The sequence below is a fragment of the Halichoeres trimaculatus genome, unplaced genomic scaffold, assembly GCF_033239565.1.
Source record: "Halichoeres trimaculatus isolate MK-OKI-2021-1 unplaced genomic scaffold, fHalTri1.1 fHalTri1_scaffold_16, whole genome shotgun sequence".
Classification (NCBI taxonomy): domain Eukaryota; kingdom Metazoa; phylum Chordata; class Actinopteri; order Labriformes; family Labridae; genus Halichoeres; species Halichoeres trimaculatus.
Window position 1 is genome coordinate 1,557,488 of NW_027437194.1, and position 14,303 is coordinate 1,571,790.

Consider the following 14,303-nt stretch of genomic DNA (forward strand, 5'->3'; position numbering starts at 1 on the left):
ACTTTCCGTGTACCACCTGGCAGGACGTACCTGCTAGCACTGATTTTATCTTATTTCCTGCAAACCCACACTAAACTCAGCTTTCAAAATAAAAGCCCTTCTCTTTTTCATCAAAATAGAAACAAAAGAACAAACAAAAGAAGATAAATAACCATAAAGCAAAACATCACATCTAACACCTTTAATACCAAACAACTAATACCTGGGTCATTTTCACCTCAGGCCTCACACAGAAATTCATACATACTGGCGCCAACAATTTAACTCTCGAACATTTCAGGCCCTGATGACGTCATCAAGTCCACAAATTCGAGGTGAAGGCTGGTTAAAGTTTTGGACAAACTAATGGAGCATGTTTGATTATTGATGTCTGCATTTTGTTTTCTTATGGTCTACCCGTATTATGCTGCCATCTAGTGTCGAGTGCGTCAAATTACATCCACTGTCACAGGGAGTCAATGATGGTCTCTTAAAACAAACAGCTCTACAAAAACGACAATAACAGGCTGGATAATCAGTATTACATGTTTAAAAATAACTAAGCAGCTGCTTCATCGTTTGATCCCTGATGTGAGGCTGGTTAATGCTTTGATACAGCTGCAGATATCTAAAGGTGTAGAAAACGAGCGCTCCCCCTGTCACCTGTCTGAGAACAGGAAGCTCAACAGGAGACGCTGCTCCACGCTGACCAAACAAAGGCTGACGGTACGTCTTTAATGTTATTAACACCTGATTCCTGCTCTGGAAAGACACATTTAGGGACATTAAACAAAAGGTTTTCATTCAGGTGTTTGTCAGGAACAGGTAAAGATGGAGTTTCAGTGGATCGCTGTTTGAATGATGAAAACCAGCTGATAAACTTCTGTTACTGAGTGTGGGTTAAAGCTGGTTGGCTGTTTTTTGCTCCTTTAATGTCTGATTGCATCTGAAGTTTTTGTGCTTTGAGCAGCTCTTCTTGCAACCTCTTTACCGCACCAGCCAGCTGCTTTTTCTTTTACTGTAAGAGGGACATTAACCATACCATATCATACCATACCAGATCGTACCGTACCGCGCCGTACCGTACTACTAATACTAACTTTATTTATAAAGCCCTTTAAAAACAACCACGGCTGTAAACTTGGTGCTGTACAGGAAGATAAAATAAAAAGATAAAAACAGATCAGACAAACACACGCATATAAAAGAAAACATATAAAACAAACTAAAAGCCAATGAGATCATGCAAAAAAAACAAAACAAAAAAAACCAAAACTGAATCTTGCTTAGATTAAAAGCCAAAAAATAAAAATGAATTTTAAGACAGGTTTTAAAAGCGGACGCAGTGAAATAAAGGACTGATTAAAATCTACAGTCTTCCCCAAAGCCCTTCTCAAGGTCCATCCATATAACATGAGGTTGGAGTTTCATAACTCTGTTCAAGTGCCTTAATTTAATCTAATTTAATTTGATTTAATTTAATCTAATTAAGTTAATTTAATTAAATTTAATTTATTAAATTCAATTTAATTTTTATTATATCTTATGTTTTTTTTCCCCAACAGACTTAAGACTTAAAAAGCCTTTAAGTGGTTAATTTAATTTAATTTAATTTAATTTAATTTAATTTAATTTATATTTGATTTAATTGTATTTAATGTTTGTTTTCTTTCCAAAAGACTTAAAAGACTCATAAACCTTCAATTGATTTATTTCATATTATTTTATTTTGTTTTGTTTTATTTTGTTTTATTTCATTTTATTTTATTTTATGCATGTTTTTCTCCAACAGACTTAAAAGACTTAAAATACCTTGAAGAAATGATATATATATATATATATATATATATATATATATATATATATATATATATATATATATATATATATATATAAATATATATATATATATATATATATATATATATATATATATATATATATATATATATATATATATATATATATATTTTTTTTTTTTTTTTTCCAGCAGACTAAAAATATTGCCAGACTCAGCTGATTTTATAAAGACAGGGTGTCTAAGTATTACAGTGAGAAAATTTCACAATTTTTAGAATATAATAGAATGGACTTTGTCACTGCACAAGGCAACAAGATTTTGCTGTGCTGTCCTGAATGCAAAAAAAAATAAAAACAACAATAACATAAAAAAACAAGTACAACAGGTGCGGGCTTTGAGTGCCCTATAGCGCCTCCCTGAGGGTAGCAGAGAGAAGAGGTGATGACTGAGGTGGCTGGAGTCTCTGAGGATCTTTGTAGTGGTGTGGTGGCACCGAGTCCTGAAAATGTCTTCCAGTGTTGGCAGACTGAGTCCAATGATCTTCTCTGCTGATTTAATTACTCGTGTCAGACTCTTCACTGCCTCTGTGCAGTTAACAAACCAAGAAGTTAAACAGTATGTTAAGACACTCTGTATGGAGCAGAGGTAAAAGATTCTGAGAAGCTCAGCAGGCAGGTGGTTTTTGAGTGACCATGTGAGGTCCTCAGTGTTGTAGATTCCCAGGAATTTAAAGCTGGTGACCTGCCCCACTTCTTGCCCCTTGATGATTAGTTTTTCATGCACCTTCTGTTCTTTACGGTAATCAATGATGATCTTCTTGGTCTTTTTGATGTTTAATGTGAGGTTGTTTCCATGCACCAGTCTGTTAGCCTGTCTATTTCTTCTCTGTAGTGTGTTTCGTTATAGTCCGATATCAGTCCCACCACTGTTGTGTCGTCTGCAAATTTAATTGTTGTGTTTGTGGAGTATGTGGGAATGCAGTCTGATGTGTATAGTGAGTACAGTATGGGACAATATTCCTTTTACCACAGTTTAAAAAAAAAATAAATTTAGGACAGTAAAAACAAACAAAAAAACAAACAACAAAAACAACAACCAAAAATAAAAATGAACAAACAAAAAAAGAACCAAAAAGGAAAAAAAAAAGAAAAAGAAAAACGGTGAAAAGGCCTGAGTAATACCTACCTCCTTGTAATAGTGGATGTAATTTGATGCTCTTGACACTAGGTGGCAGCACAATATAAGTAGACAATGAAACAGATGCAAACATAAAACCAACAGCTCAGTGAGTGGACCTGAGGCCTCTTCTTCTCTGACACTGAAATGTAAACTACACAGAGAAACACAGACTCTGATTTTATTTATTTTGACGTTTTTTTTTATTTTTCCATCAAGGGAGAATCGTAGCTTTGCTGAATATTTGAAACATTTCAGAGTTTTTTGCTGCTTTCAGTAGCTCTGGTGATAACACCACAGCATCACTGCTCTTCTTTCTTAAGTCTGTGGCTCTTTAACCTTAAGGGATAAAGTACAGCAAGCGTTTTCTGCAGTCGAGTCGAGCTGCAACGATGCTGAAGAGTTTCTGTTTATCTTGGTTTGGTCCCTTTGCAGCCATTCTCTAACTCCACCAATTATTTTAACTCAAACCTGCTCACAGATTTAATAACGCTAATGATGCTAACCCCCAAACAGCGCTCAGTGCCCTCCAGACACCGGGGGGCAGCAGATGCTGGAGCTCTGCAACATAACGAGCAGCGACATTAAAAAAGTGTCCAGCAGAGACGTGCGAGCAGAAGGACGGTTTGGTTTTACTGAACCATTTAACCACGGTGGCGTCGCAGGGATGTGTTTGCAGAGATGTGTTTGCTGGGATGTCTCTGCACACACGGCCCGGTCACAGATTCAGCTCCGCACAGGGTGTTCAATTAAAGAGATTACATTCCTCCCTTCACAGCCTTTAAGCCGTGTAACAACCAGCTTACTCTGCTGGTGTCTTCTCGGATGGCTTCATATCTGGGTGAGGATGTGAATAACTCTGCAACGTTTCCCCAACGCTCGTTTTGAGCAGGTGAGAGGAAAACAACAGCTCCACGAGAGCGCTACGATGCTTCAGCAGTTTACTTCAGGAAATCAAAAGCCGGAGCATGTGAGAACGCAGACAGCTGTAATTGGCTCACGTCGGCTTGGGAGACTGAGTGGGCCTGGCGGGTGGAGGTGGGATGTGATGTTTGTGCCTGCACATGTGGGTGGATTTAAAAATGGATTGGAGACACAAAGTCTTACGGTATGGCAAGTTGTTCGTTCTGATGTGGTGAGAAACAGGCGGCAGAGGAAAAACAAGCGCTGATGTGGGGGCTGTAGCTCGTCTCAGAAGTCGTCAGCTCACACATGACGCCTCAAACTAAAGGGCTACATGAAGCCACAAAGGCAGCCATCTTGGCCCTGCTGGAAACTGAAGTCACACAGGGCAGGAAGAAGATCTTCATCAACCAGAGGATTGGATCGGTGATGGTCTGGGGTTGGTGAACCAGGTCACGTACAGGTCTACTCCTGAACCAGTCTTCCTCCATCAGCTGGAAAACTCTTTCCTGACTCTAAAGTCTGGATTTTCCAACCAGACGATGCTCCTTACCACACGGAGAGGTCAGTTAAAGCCTGGATGGAGAAGCTGAACATTGAACCCTGCCTTGGTCGGATCAATCTGATCTGAATCCAGCTGAAAACCTGGGAACATCATCAAACTCCAGAAACAAAGCAGATCTGTTAGATTTTAATGTGACTAAAACAGAATCATGGACAGCCTGAAAGCTCAGTTTTTGGCAGTAACAGATCAGTTAATGTAAAAACCTCAGGGAGTTTGTTTATTTATCTACGGGGCGTGGATTGTAAAGTTATATGACATCAACATTCATCCACATTTGGCTCTAAAACATCACGTTTGATGCAGATTAAAAGAAATATTTGTGAAATACATTTGTGGAATATTATTTAGATTAATGTTAAACGTTATAAATTAATGTCCTGGGTCTAAATGCTGAGCTATATGTCTAAATATTATATTTTAATATTTAAAGATTTCTAAATATTTAGTCAAGAAAACTAAATCTTGAGCAAAGAGTTCTCAATGTTTAGCTAACATGCAAATTCACACTCCCGCCTGCCAGTAGAGGGCGCCATTTGTAAAGTTGCACACACTGCAAATAACATTTCTCCTCATTTAGCTCCAAAGCATCACTTTTTATACAGATTTAGAGAAATATTTGTGAAAAATATTTGTCAAATATCATAAATAAATGTTGAATGTTTTATACAAACATAATAAATGAATGTCCTAAATCTTAATATTTTTCTAAGTTTCTAAACTTTTAGTTTTTCTTGAATAATTAGATAAGACTAAAAAATTATCAAAGATTTATAAATCTTAAGCAAAGAATTGTAAATATTTAGTCAAGATTTTTAAATTTCAAGCAAACATTTCTAAACATTTAACTGCGTTTCTAAACATTTGCAAAGATTTCTACATATCAAGTGAAGATTTATAAATATTTTGCAAAGATTTTAAGATACTTGCTAAGATTTATAAATATTTAGCTAATATGCAAATTCACACTTACCCCCTGCAGGAAGGGGGCGCCGATTATAAAGTTGCACACATTTAGCTCCACAACATCATTTTTTCTTCAAACGTATTTTGTCAAATATTATAAATAAATGTTTGATTTTTTTTATCTGAACGTGAAGTGATATATATAATTGTTAAATGTTATTTATAAATGTTATAAACGCAAGTCTTGATTCTACATACTTAGCTGTGTTTCTTAACATTTAGTTTTCACTCTAAATCTAAAGCTTAGACTCAATATTTATCAAAGATTTATAAATCCTTGGCCAAGATTTTTTGAATATTTGCTACGATTTCTATATCTTGAGGTACGATTTCTAAATATTTAGCTAACATGCAAATTCACACACATTAATAGAGCAATATTTGTGAAACATTTTTGTCAATAATTATGAATGACTGTTGAATTTTTTTTAATATTACAAATAAATGTCCTGATTCTAAATATTTAGGTACTTTTCTGAACTTTTAGTTTCATTCTAAAAAATTAGTTAAGATTTCTAAATCTTAAGCAAACATTTATAAATATTTGCAAAGATTTCTAAATATGAAGTCAGGATTTCTAAGTATTTGGCTAATATGCAAATTCACACTCCCGCCCTATGGTAGTTCCAAAATAAAAGTTTGAGGAAGTGATTTTGAGAAAGTCAAGCTCCATTTCTTTGATGTCGCCACAGGATCTTAAACGTCACGATCACAGCACTTGATATGTTTATTTTCTAACAGCTGATGTAGCCGACTGTGTCTGACTTTCTCAAAATCTGCTCGGCTGATCGCTTCCTCTAACTTTTATTTTGGTACTTCCTTTGTGGGGGGTGTGTGAATTCGCATGTGAGCTAACTATTAACTTATTACTTTTGCAAAGATTTAAAGATACTTGCTAAGATTTCTAAATATGAAGTCACGATTACTAAATCTTGAGGTATAATTTCTAAATAATCGGCTAACATGCAACTTCACACTTCTGCCTGCAGGAAGTACCAAAACAAAAGCTGGAGGAAGTGATCCGGCCAAGTGGATTTTGAGAAAGTCAAACACAGTCGGCTCAATCAACCATTAGTAAATAAATGTACCTATAGCTTTGATGGAATTTGCACATTAGCTAAATATTTAAAAGGAAAAGTAATATTCAGAAACGTAGCAAAATATTTAGACTCAGAAAATTTATCTTTTATCATTTATAAATAATATATATATTTTTTTATCATATTTGAAAAACTTTTATTTTTATTTTTTTTTTACAAATATTTCCTTAAACCTGTATTAAAAGTGAAGTTTTAGAGCTAAATGTGGAGAAATGTTGTTATTATTATTTATATTTTATGCAACTTTACAATCGGCGCCCCATAATTATCAAGAAAACTGTGGAAAATGTCGAGGTATCAGCCCTTAAATTAAACTTTTATCAGCTATTTTTGTTGTTATCATCAAATTTATCCGAACATTAAAATGAACAAAAAAAAAAAAAAAAAAAAGATGGTCTAATATTATTTTCCATGACTGTATATCTCCTTGCATGAAATATTTTATGTTGAAATGGTTGTTTTGTAACATTTTAAAGCTTGAGTCAGTAAAAGTTAAAACAGGACCTAAATCTGGAGCCACAGCTCAGGTCTCCGGGGCTGGTTTTAAATCCTGTATCGACTCGTGGAGTTTACGACAAACTCCTGATGTGACTGATGTGCTGGCATTTCATCACGGCCCGTTTTGGTGAGAGTAATGAGCGTTCGCTGCTGTTGTTTACCGATTCCTCTCCCTCCTGACTGAAGCCCTGGGAGTCGGTGCGTCAGCTCATCCACAGCTGGCCCTGATAGACTCTGTGTAGGACAAGCAGATAACCTTTACACTGAGCCGCTCTGGATTACACAGGGAGGGGGGGATGACTCAGACTCACACTTGTTGCCTTGGCGCTCTGACAGCCTCACATCTGTGCGTACAGCTCTCTCCACACACCTGTATCATCCACTTGTTCCTGTGCAGAGCTCTGAGCTTCATCTGTTTCATCAAACTCTAAACCCTGAATGTCACAGCTCCTACATTCACTCTGAATTCATCTGTGTTTGAGTCCCTCACTCTGCAGGCCAGCCTTTGTCCCTGTGCTCAGAGGAGCTCAGGAGAAGTGTAATGAGTTGGAAAATGTTCAGATGGTCGGTTTCTCTGACGCTGGCATTAAAATGAATCATCTTAATTACATGTCAGCACAAACACTGCTCCTGATGTAGAGTCTGCTGCTGTGGTGATAAATGGGAGGTGGATTGTTTTCATATAAAAACATTAGTCAAGGACATTTAGCGACTCTTTTCACACGTCACAGCAAACCTGTTTATTCAGGCTGTAAAGAAACACACATCCTTACACACAACTAGCAGCATTAACAGGATCTGTGTTTATAGATGGACACATCGTTACACAGCTGGAAAGATCCGTTTATACAATTAACATCCTAAAATAAAACATGGACGCCACCCGTCTGTCAAAGTACAGCAAAATGAAGCCAATTCACGGACGCTGCCATGTTTGTTATGATGCCAGCTCTGAGCAGTCACATGAGCTGAGCTGTGTCTCTGATTGGACGATCAAACAATCTTAATATCTTCTAAACTGCTGAGTTAGAAAGCGTGTTCTGGTTGTGAAGCTAGCATTTCAGACCCAAGCTGTTTTTGAACCAGGCTATAAACAGGATTTTAAAGCTGTAAAAGTCTGCTTTTTTTGGCTTGGTGCGTATGAGATTTCTGATCTTTTTTCAGTGTTGTTCCAGCCCAAAATGTAACAATGACGCAAAAAATGTTTGAAAAAAAAAGTGTTTTAAAGCCTGAAATATAACAACTGGTTGTTAACATAACAAAAGTCCTGTTTGGGTCAGCTTTTACATTTTGGTTTGTGCAACTTTTTTTGACACATTTGATACATTTTGGGTCAGTTGTTACATTTCAGGCTTTATTACTTTTTTTTTTTTAAATTACATTCCGAACAAACCTCGAGCTTTTCTCACTTCTGCATATTCTTCATTTTTCTAAACCAGTTGTTGCAGTTGAATTCCCCAGTTATGCCAGTAGGTGGCATGTGTCCCTGAGGAATAGGTAATAGGTAAAAAAAAAAATCCATCTCCCTAGCAAGGCTATGATAGTTAACTAAAACAAAACTAAAAACAAAAACTAAAATTTAAAATACATTGCAGTTATCTCAAACTAATAAAAACTAGAAAAGAAAACAAAAACGATAAACTAAAACTGTATCTTGTGTTCACAAAACTAACTGAAACTAACTAAAAATGATAGAAAAAATTCCCTTAGTTATAGTTTTTGACAATATTAATAACCTTTATGATTTAGATTAATCTGACACATTTTCCCAACCAATTTTACAACAGTTTTCGGCAGTTGTCAGCGCCGTACGGCACCATCATAGCGACGTACTGGGACGTGTTTGTTTCCTGCACTGACTGGCTGTGCTCTGTGCTGCGACAAAACGTAGAGGAGCAACGAATCAGAGCATCTGTAACAGTTTAATTGTTACAGAGTCCAAGTTTTTATTTATTGAAGCTCATATTATATTGTTTTTTTAATATAATTTATGTTTAAATTATTTTTATGTAATTTATGTTTAAATTATTTTTATGTAATTTATGTTTAAATTATTTTTATATAATTTATGTTAACATTATTTTATATAATTTATGCTTATATTTTTTATATTAAGTTTATATTATTTTCTTGTGTTTAGGCAGCAGCCAACAGTTCAGTATCAGCATTGACTGAGCAGTGAGCTCTATGTTGAACTGGAAAATAAACAGTATGACAAAATATTTACTCGGACCTTTTTGAATCCTGCATCTGGTTGATAAGGTATGAAAAACTAAAACTAAAGTGAAACTAAACTAAAACTAAGCCTTGTTGCAAAAATCTAAACTAAATAAAAACTAGAATGCCTGCTCTAAAACTAATTAAAACTAAACTGTAATGAAAAATCCAAAACTATTATAACCTTGCTCCCCAGTCATTCCAGATGGGCTGTGGTCAAACTTAAAAAAAAATTAATACACCTGGTAGAAATGTTTCTCCCGTTGGATTGGCTTCAAAACTTGCTGAATTCTTGACAGATTTAGGAACAAATAGGTTTATTACAAACCTCATGGTGGCTGACTATGGACTCTAAAAATTATATATCGAATTCAATGGTTTTAATTATTTTTAAGTATGCAGTAAAATGACTACATCTCTGACGTTTGTAACAAAACAAGTCATTTGAAAATCATTTGAAAATTGAGCAATTAACAGTTATTTCAAAGTCCATGCTTCATTGACTTTAATGCTGTGAGAGATCGAACAGCCTTGTCCAAAGATGGCCGCCATTGAGACGACATTGCTTCCCATTGACTCACAGTGTGCACGAGTTATCTAGTGTTTGTATACATCTATGAATGAGCGCATGAACATAGTGACTCAGCTGTTGTTTACAGTCGTTGACGCTCATGTTGTTTGGGCTTCAGTTATTTACTGTGTTGATGTTTATGATGACCTCAGGAGTGATTGTTGCCTGTTCTGATGCAAATAAAGCAAAATAAAGACGTCTGTTGGTTGGTGATGTTTAAGCTAATCACGGATGCTAACGTAGTGGAGTCAAAGACTCCTTTTGCCATCTGGTTTTATGGGGATGTCCTCGTTTTGTTTTACTTAATAATTTTAAGTAAACGTCATGTTTCTGTGTTTAAAATGTTGAAAAGGGTCTCTGGTTTTGTTTTAGGGTTTTTCGGTGGTTGTAACGCATGGTTCGAAACTGTTAGGCTAACCATGTGCTGTGTTTTCTGGGCGAACTCTGTGGTGTAGCAATAAGCATTTTGCTCTTTTTTTATATGTTGTTTTTCTGTTTTAGCCAAGCTAATGCTGACGACCGCCGGAGATGTTGTGAGACACCTGTGTTTCCTCTGTATTAATCAGATTAAATGGCGTGTTTGTGCCAGAGAGTTTGAGTGTACACAGCTGCTTCACTTACCGGTGATGCTAAGCGCTAGCACTAGCTTTGTAGCCTGAATTACTAGCCTGTATGTGAATTTTGACAGTGAATGGCTGTTGTTTAGCTTTTTAGCTTAATAACTAGATAACTCAGTGTGATGATTCTAGTTAACGATCTGTCAATGCTAATAGCGGCTTCTTCAGGCTAGCATGGGACTGTGAATCAAGGTGTTTTCAGTTATTTGACACATTTGGTGTGTTTTCCTGGATCTCACAGGAACCATGTGACTGTTCAGACTGGATTGTTTCTGAAAATATTAAAGAATGAAGATATCTGAGATCCTGAGTTTCATAACCAAAAGGCAGGCTAGCTAACTGTGACTAAAGCTAACGCAGACAGAGAAACCGAAGACTTCTCGCTGCGTTGCTGTTGTTAAACCTGAGTAACACGGATGGGGTCTAGGACCCGACAGGAAAGTCTGCGTTTCTTCCTCCTCATTTAATCCCTCTGTCTCAGCCACGCGAGGTGAGCCCGGCTTTTGTTGAGAGACACAAATTCTTAATTAATCATAAGCTGATTGTCTCAGAAGACGTGAAGGCCGGGCTTAATTCAGAGCTTAAAATCTTCCCCATCACTCCAGTCATCTGTGAGCTGCCTGGGCGGGACATCTCTGGACTAATCGCAGCTCAAGTTTCACATTTGACTCAGAATTGAAAGCAGCAATTAGCCGGGTCAAGATCGCCATCATCGGATCTGTTATGAAACAATTACATAACCTCCTCATCAGACCGTTTCTCTGCGTCTCCCACACAGGCTCCCTCCGTCTCGTGTCCTCTCCGCTTCCTGTTTAGTCTCTGTGAGGCTTTATCTTTCCACAGCATGTCTCTGCCCCTCCCGTCCCCTCTCTGCCTGACCTTCACTTAAACACCGCTGGACTCTGCTGCGTCTGCTTCAGGTGTGCAGAGAGAAAACAGAAACACTGACCCAGCCGGCTCCATTATCAGCTTTTTGTGAGTTGTGAGTAAAGACAGAGAGCGTTTTAACTGACCTTTTTACATCCTCTGCTTATTGGCTGTAAAAGAAGAGCACACGTCTCAGGGAGGAAATAAAGATGATGTCTCAGGAAATCAAATAAGCGCTCTCATTTGGAGACGAGCATTGAGAAAAGCCAATAAAGGGTTTTTAAAGGTTAGTTACTCAGAAGTCTCTCATATCGAGACTGCTGAGCAAGTTTGGATGGAGTTTCTGAGTTAAAGGGCACGACCATACGAAGGTTTTCAGGAGCAGGAGGCCTTGGGGAGTGTGCAAAAGTTTCTTAGTGTATTTCTTTTTTTCTTTTCTTTTTTTAGGTCATCAGGTTTGTGCATGTATGAGTGTTTGAGAAATTATGTCTATGTTAACAAGTTAAAATAAATTAATTTATTATTATTTATAAAGGCAGAATGATGTCAGCACTGAGTCCACAACAAATTTTCCCAAGGGGACAAGACAGTTTACTCTTACTCTTACTCAGATTTTAGAAAAATGACCCTGCAAAAAAACTGGAATCTTATCAAGTGTTTTTGTCTTATTAAAAGTAAAAATAGTCTTTTTGGGCTTGATATCAGTCAGGAAAAATGTATTGTTTAAAGTTATCTAAAGACGAAAATGAAGTCTGAATTTCTTGTAACAAGTAAAAAATAATCTGCCAATAGATCAAAAGAGATTCAATCAAATATTTGCTTAAAACTGAAAAAATGTCTTAATTCAAGAAACTTTTGTTTTTAAAAAAATTGTAATAAGACATTTTTCTGGACTGATCAGGTGAATGTGGCTCATATTAAGTCAAAAAAACATTTTTTTTAATTAATAAATGATTTTTTTATTACTGTCTTTTAAAAAAAATATTATTTATTTGTTATTTTTTTAATTTTTAATTTTTACATTTTTTTTATTTTTATTATAGTTTTTTAAAAAGATATTTTATTAATTTTTTTCATTTTTTGACTTATTATTTTTTAATTTTTGGTTTTATTATTATTTTCTATAAAAAAGTATTTTATGTTTTTATTTCTTTTTATTTATTATTATCACCATTATTATTTTTTTTTAATATTTATTTATTTTAATAAAGATTGTTTTTTATATTATTATTATTATTATTATTATTATTATTATTATTATTATTATTATTATTATTATTATTATTATTATAACTATTATTATTTTATTTCTTAATTCTTTTTATTTTAATTATTTTCATTTTTTAAAAATAATTTTATAAAAAAAAAAAATTATTTTTATTTATTCGTTATTATCATTATTTTTATTATTGAATTATTATAATTAGCTGATTTTTTGATTATTAATTTTTATTTTATTGTTATTTTTTTTCTTAAAAAAGTCACATTCTACTTAAAATAAGAAAAAAAAAATACTTGAAAACATTTCAGTGTTTTTCACTGCATCAACTGAACTAGGCTTTAAATTTATATTAACCTAATGTGTCCATTCATTTTGTTTTGACACAGAGAATATACTGATAGTCTCATATCCCTCCATAGAAATGCTTTTTTAAGCCTGATTAACGAAGAAATGACACACAGCCAGGTTATTTGGAGAGTAAATGCCATGCATTTATTTCAGCACAGTGACACATCCCTGGGACCGTCATCAACATATTTTATTCACATCTGGCAGAACCTTCACTACATAGCATCACCACTACATTAAGGTCTACTTGTTACAGCATGTTCCAGTGAGTCTATGAGCAGTGTCATGTGCAGATAAATTACAGGAGTCCCACCACATGTCAGCGTGTTCAGAGAGGACGGATGTTTGCAGCACGTCTTTCTCTGCAGTGATTATGTCACACGGTCGCACGTCTCCTCCTTTCTCTTTCCCCCGGTGATGATTATGACACCAGAACAAGAGGGCAGATGTTTCCACTTTGTTCATTTGCAGCTCTGTGCACGACGAGGACAAAAGGTATGGCAGTATATATACATTATTTAAGGGGTCATCTTTCATTAACACGCGCCTCACATCCTGTTTCACAGTTAGTACTCCAGAGGAACAGATTCTTGGATGAGAATGAGAACACAGAGGATATATCAGAGGATACAAGAATAAATACAGCTTTTAATGCATAATAAGAATAATTTACTCAGCACTGAACAGCAGCTCTCTTGTGATATAATGTAGGCAGATAGCTTTCATTCCTGACGGTATATGTTCTGATGATGCAGGGTGTCGCTCCAACGAAAACAAAGAATGAACTCGCTTTTACCTTCGTGTTGATGGCGAGGAACACAAACTTGTGACAGTAGCACGAAACTATTCTCAAAAGATGGAGAGTAACAGCCTGCCGCGCTAACGTGTAGTGCAGGATTTGTTGCTGAGTGTGGATATGAGGATCTGAACAGCCTGACACACAGCGTGCATGGTTACTAAACTCACCACTGTCAGAGTTGACTGTCTTCCTAGCCCCGCCTCTCGTGTGTTTGATGGAAGCCATCGAATTTTGGATTTTGGTCCCGTGACAGCTGCTGTCACTCGTGTGGTGTGTCGGTCAGTGTGTGTTTGTGTGGGTTAAAGGTAACGCAGAGGAGGAGACATTGGGTGGATGGTCTGCTGTCTCTCAGTGCTTCTTCTGGTTCGCTCAGTCGCTGTCCCTATGTCATTGTGTAATCACGTCTATCTTTCTCCGCTCATCTGTTAACTACAGGGTACACCTCCCCACCCTCCTCCCTTCTCCTTCCTCTCCTTCCCTCCCTCCTCTTCCCTCTGCTCGGTGCAGTCCAGGATCCTGGACTATAGAGGCAGGCGGATGTGCATGGCAGAACTATTGGGCCGTGCAGCCAGAATGTAGATGGCGCTCTCCCTTAGAAAGTCTGCCCAGGTAACTGGCCTGTTGGAAACAGAGAGATTATCGTTCAGTCGTGAAAAAACAAAATCATCAGACTGTTG

The 14,303-nt window shown here is 36.2% G+C and overlaps 1 protein-coding gene across 1 annotated transcript in view; it reads right to left on the minus strand.

Annotated features, from left to right (window-relative positions):
* Window positions 1-12,966: 12,966 nt before the first annotated feature.
* The window catches only part of phf24 (PHD finger protein 24), a 49,645-nt gene continuing 48,308 nt past the window's right edge, over window positions 12,967-14,303 (minus strand). The window contains exon 8 of the mRNA XM_074691083.1: window positions 12,967-14,244. Within this exon, the coding sequence (XP_074547184.1) occupies window positions 14,148-14,244 (97 nt within the window). The 3' untranslated portion in view covers window positions 12,967-14,147. The remainder of the gene's footprint in view (window positions 14,245-14,303) is intronic.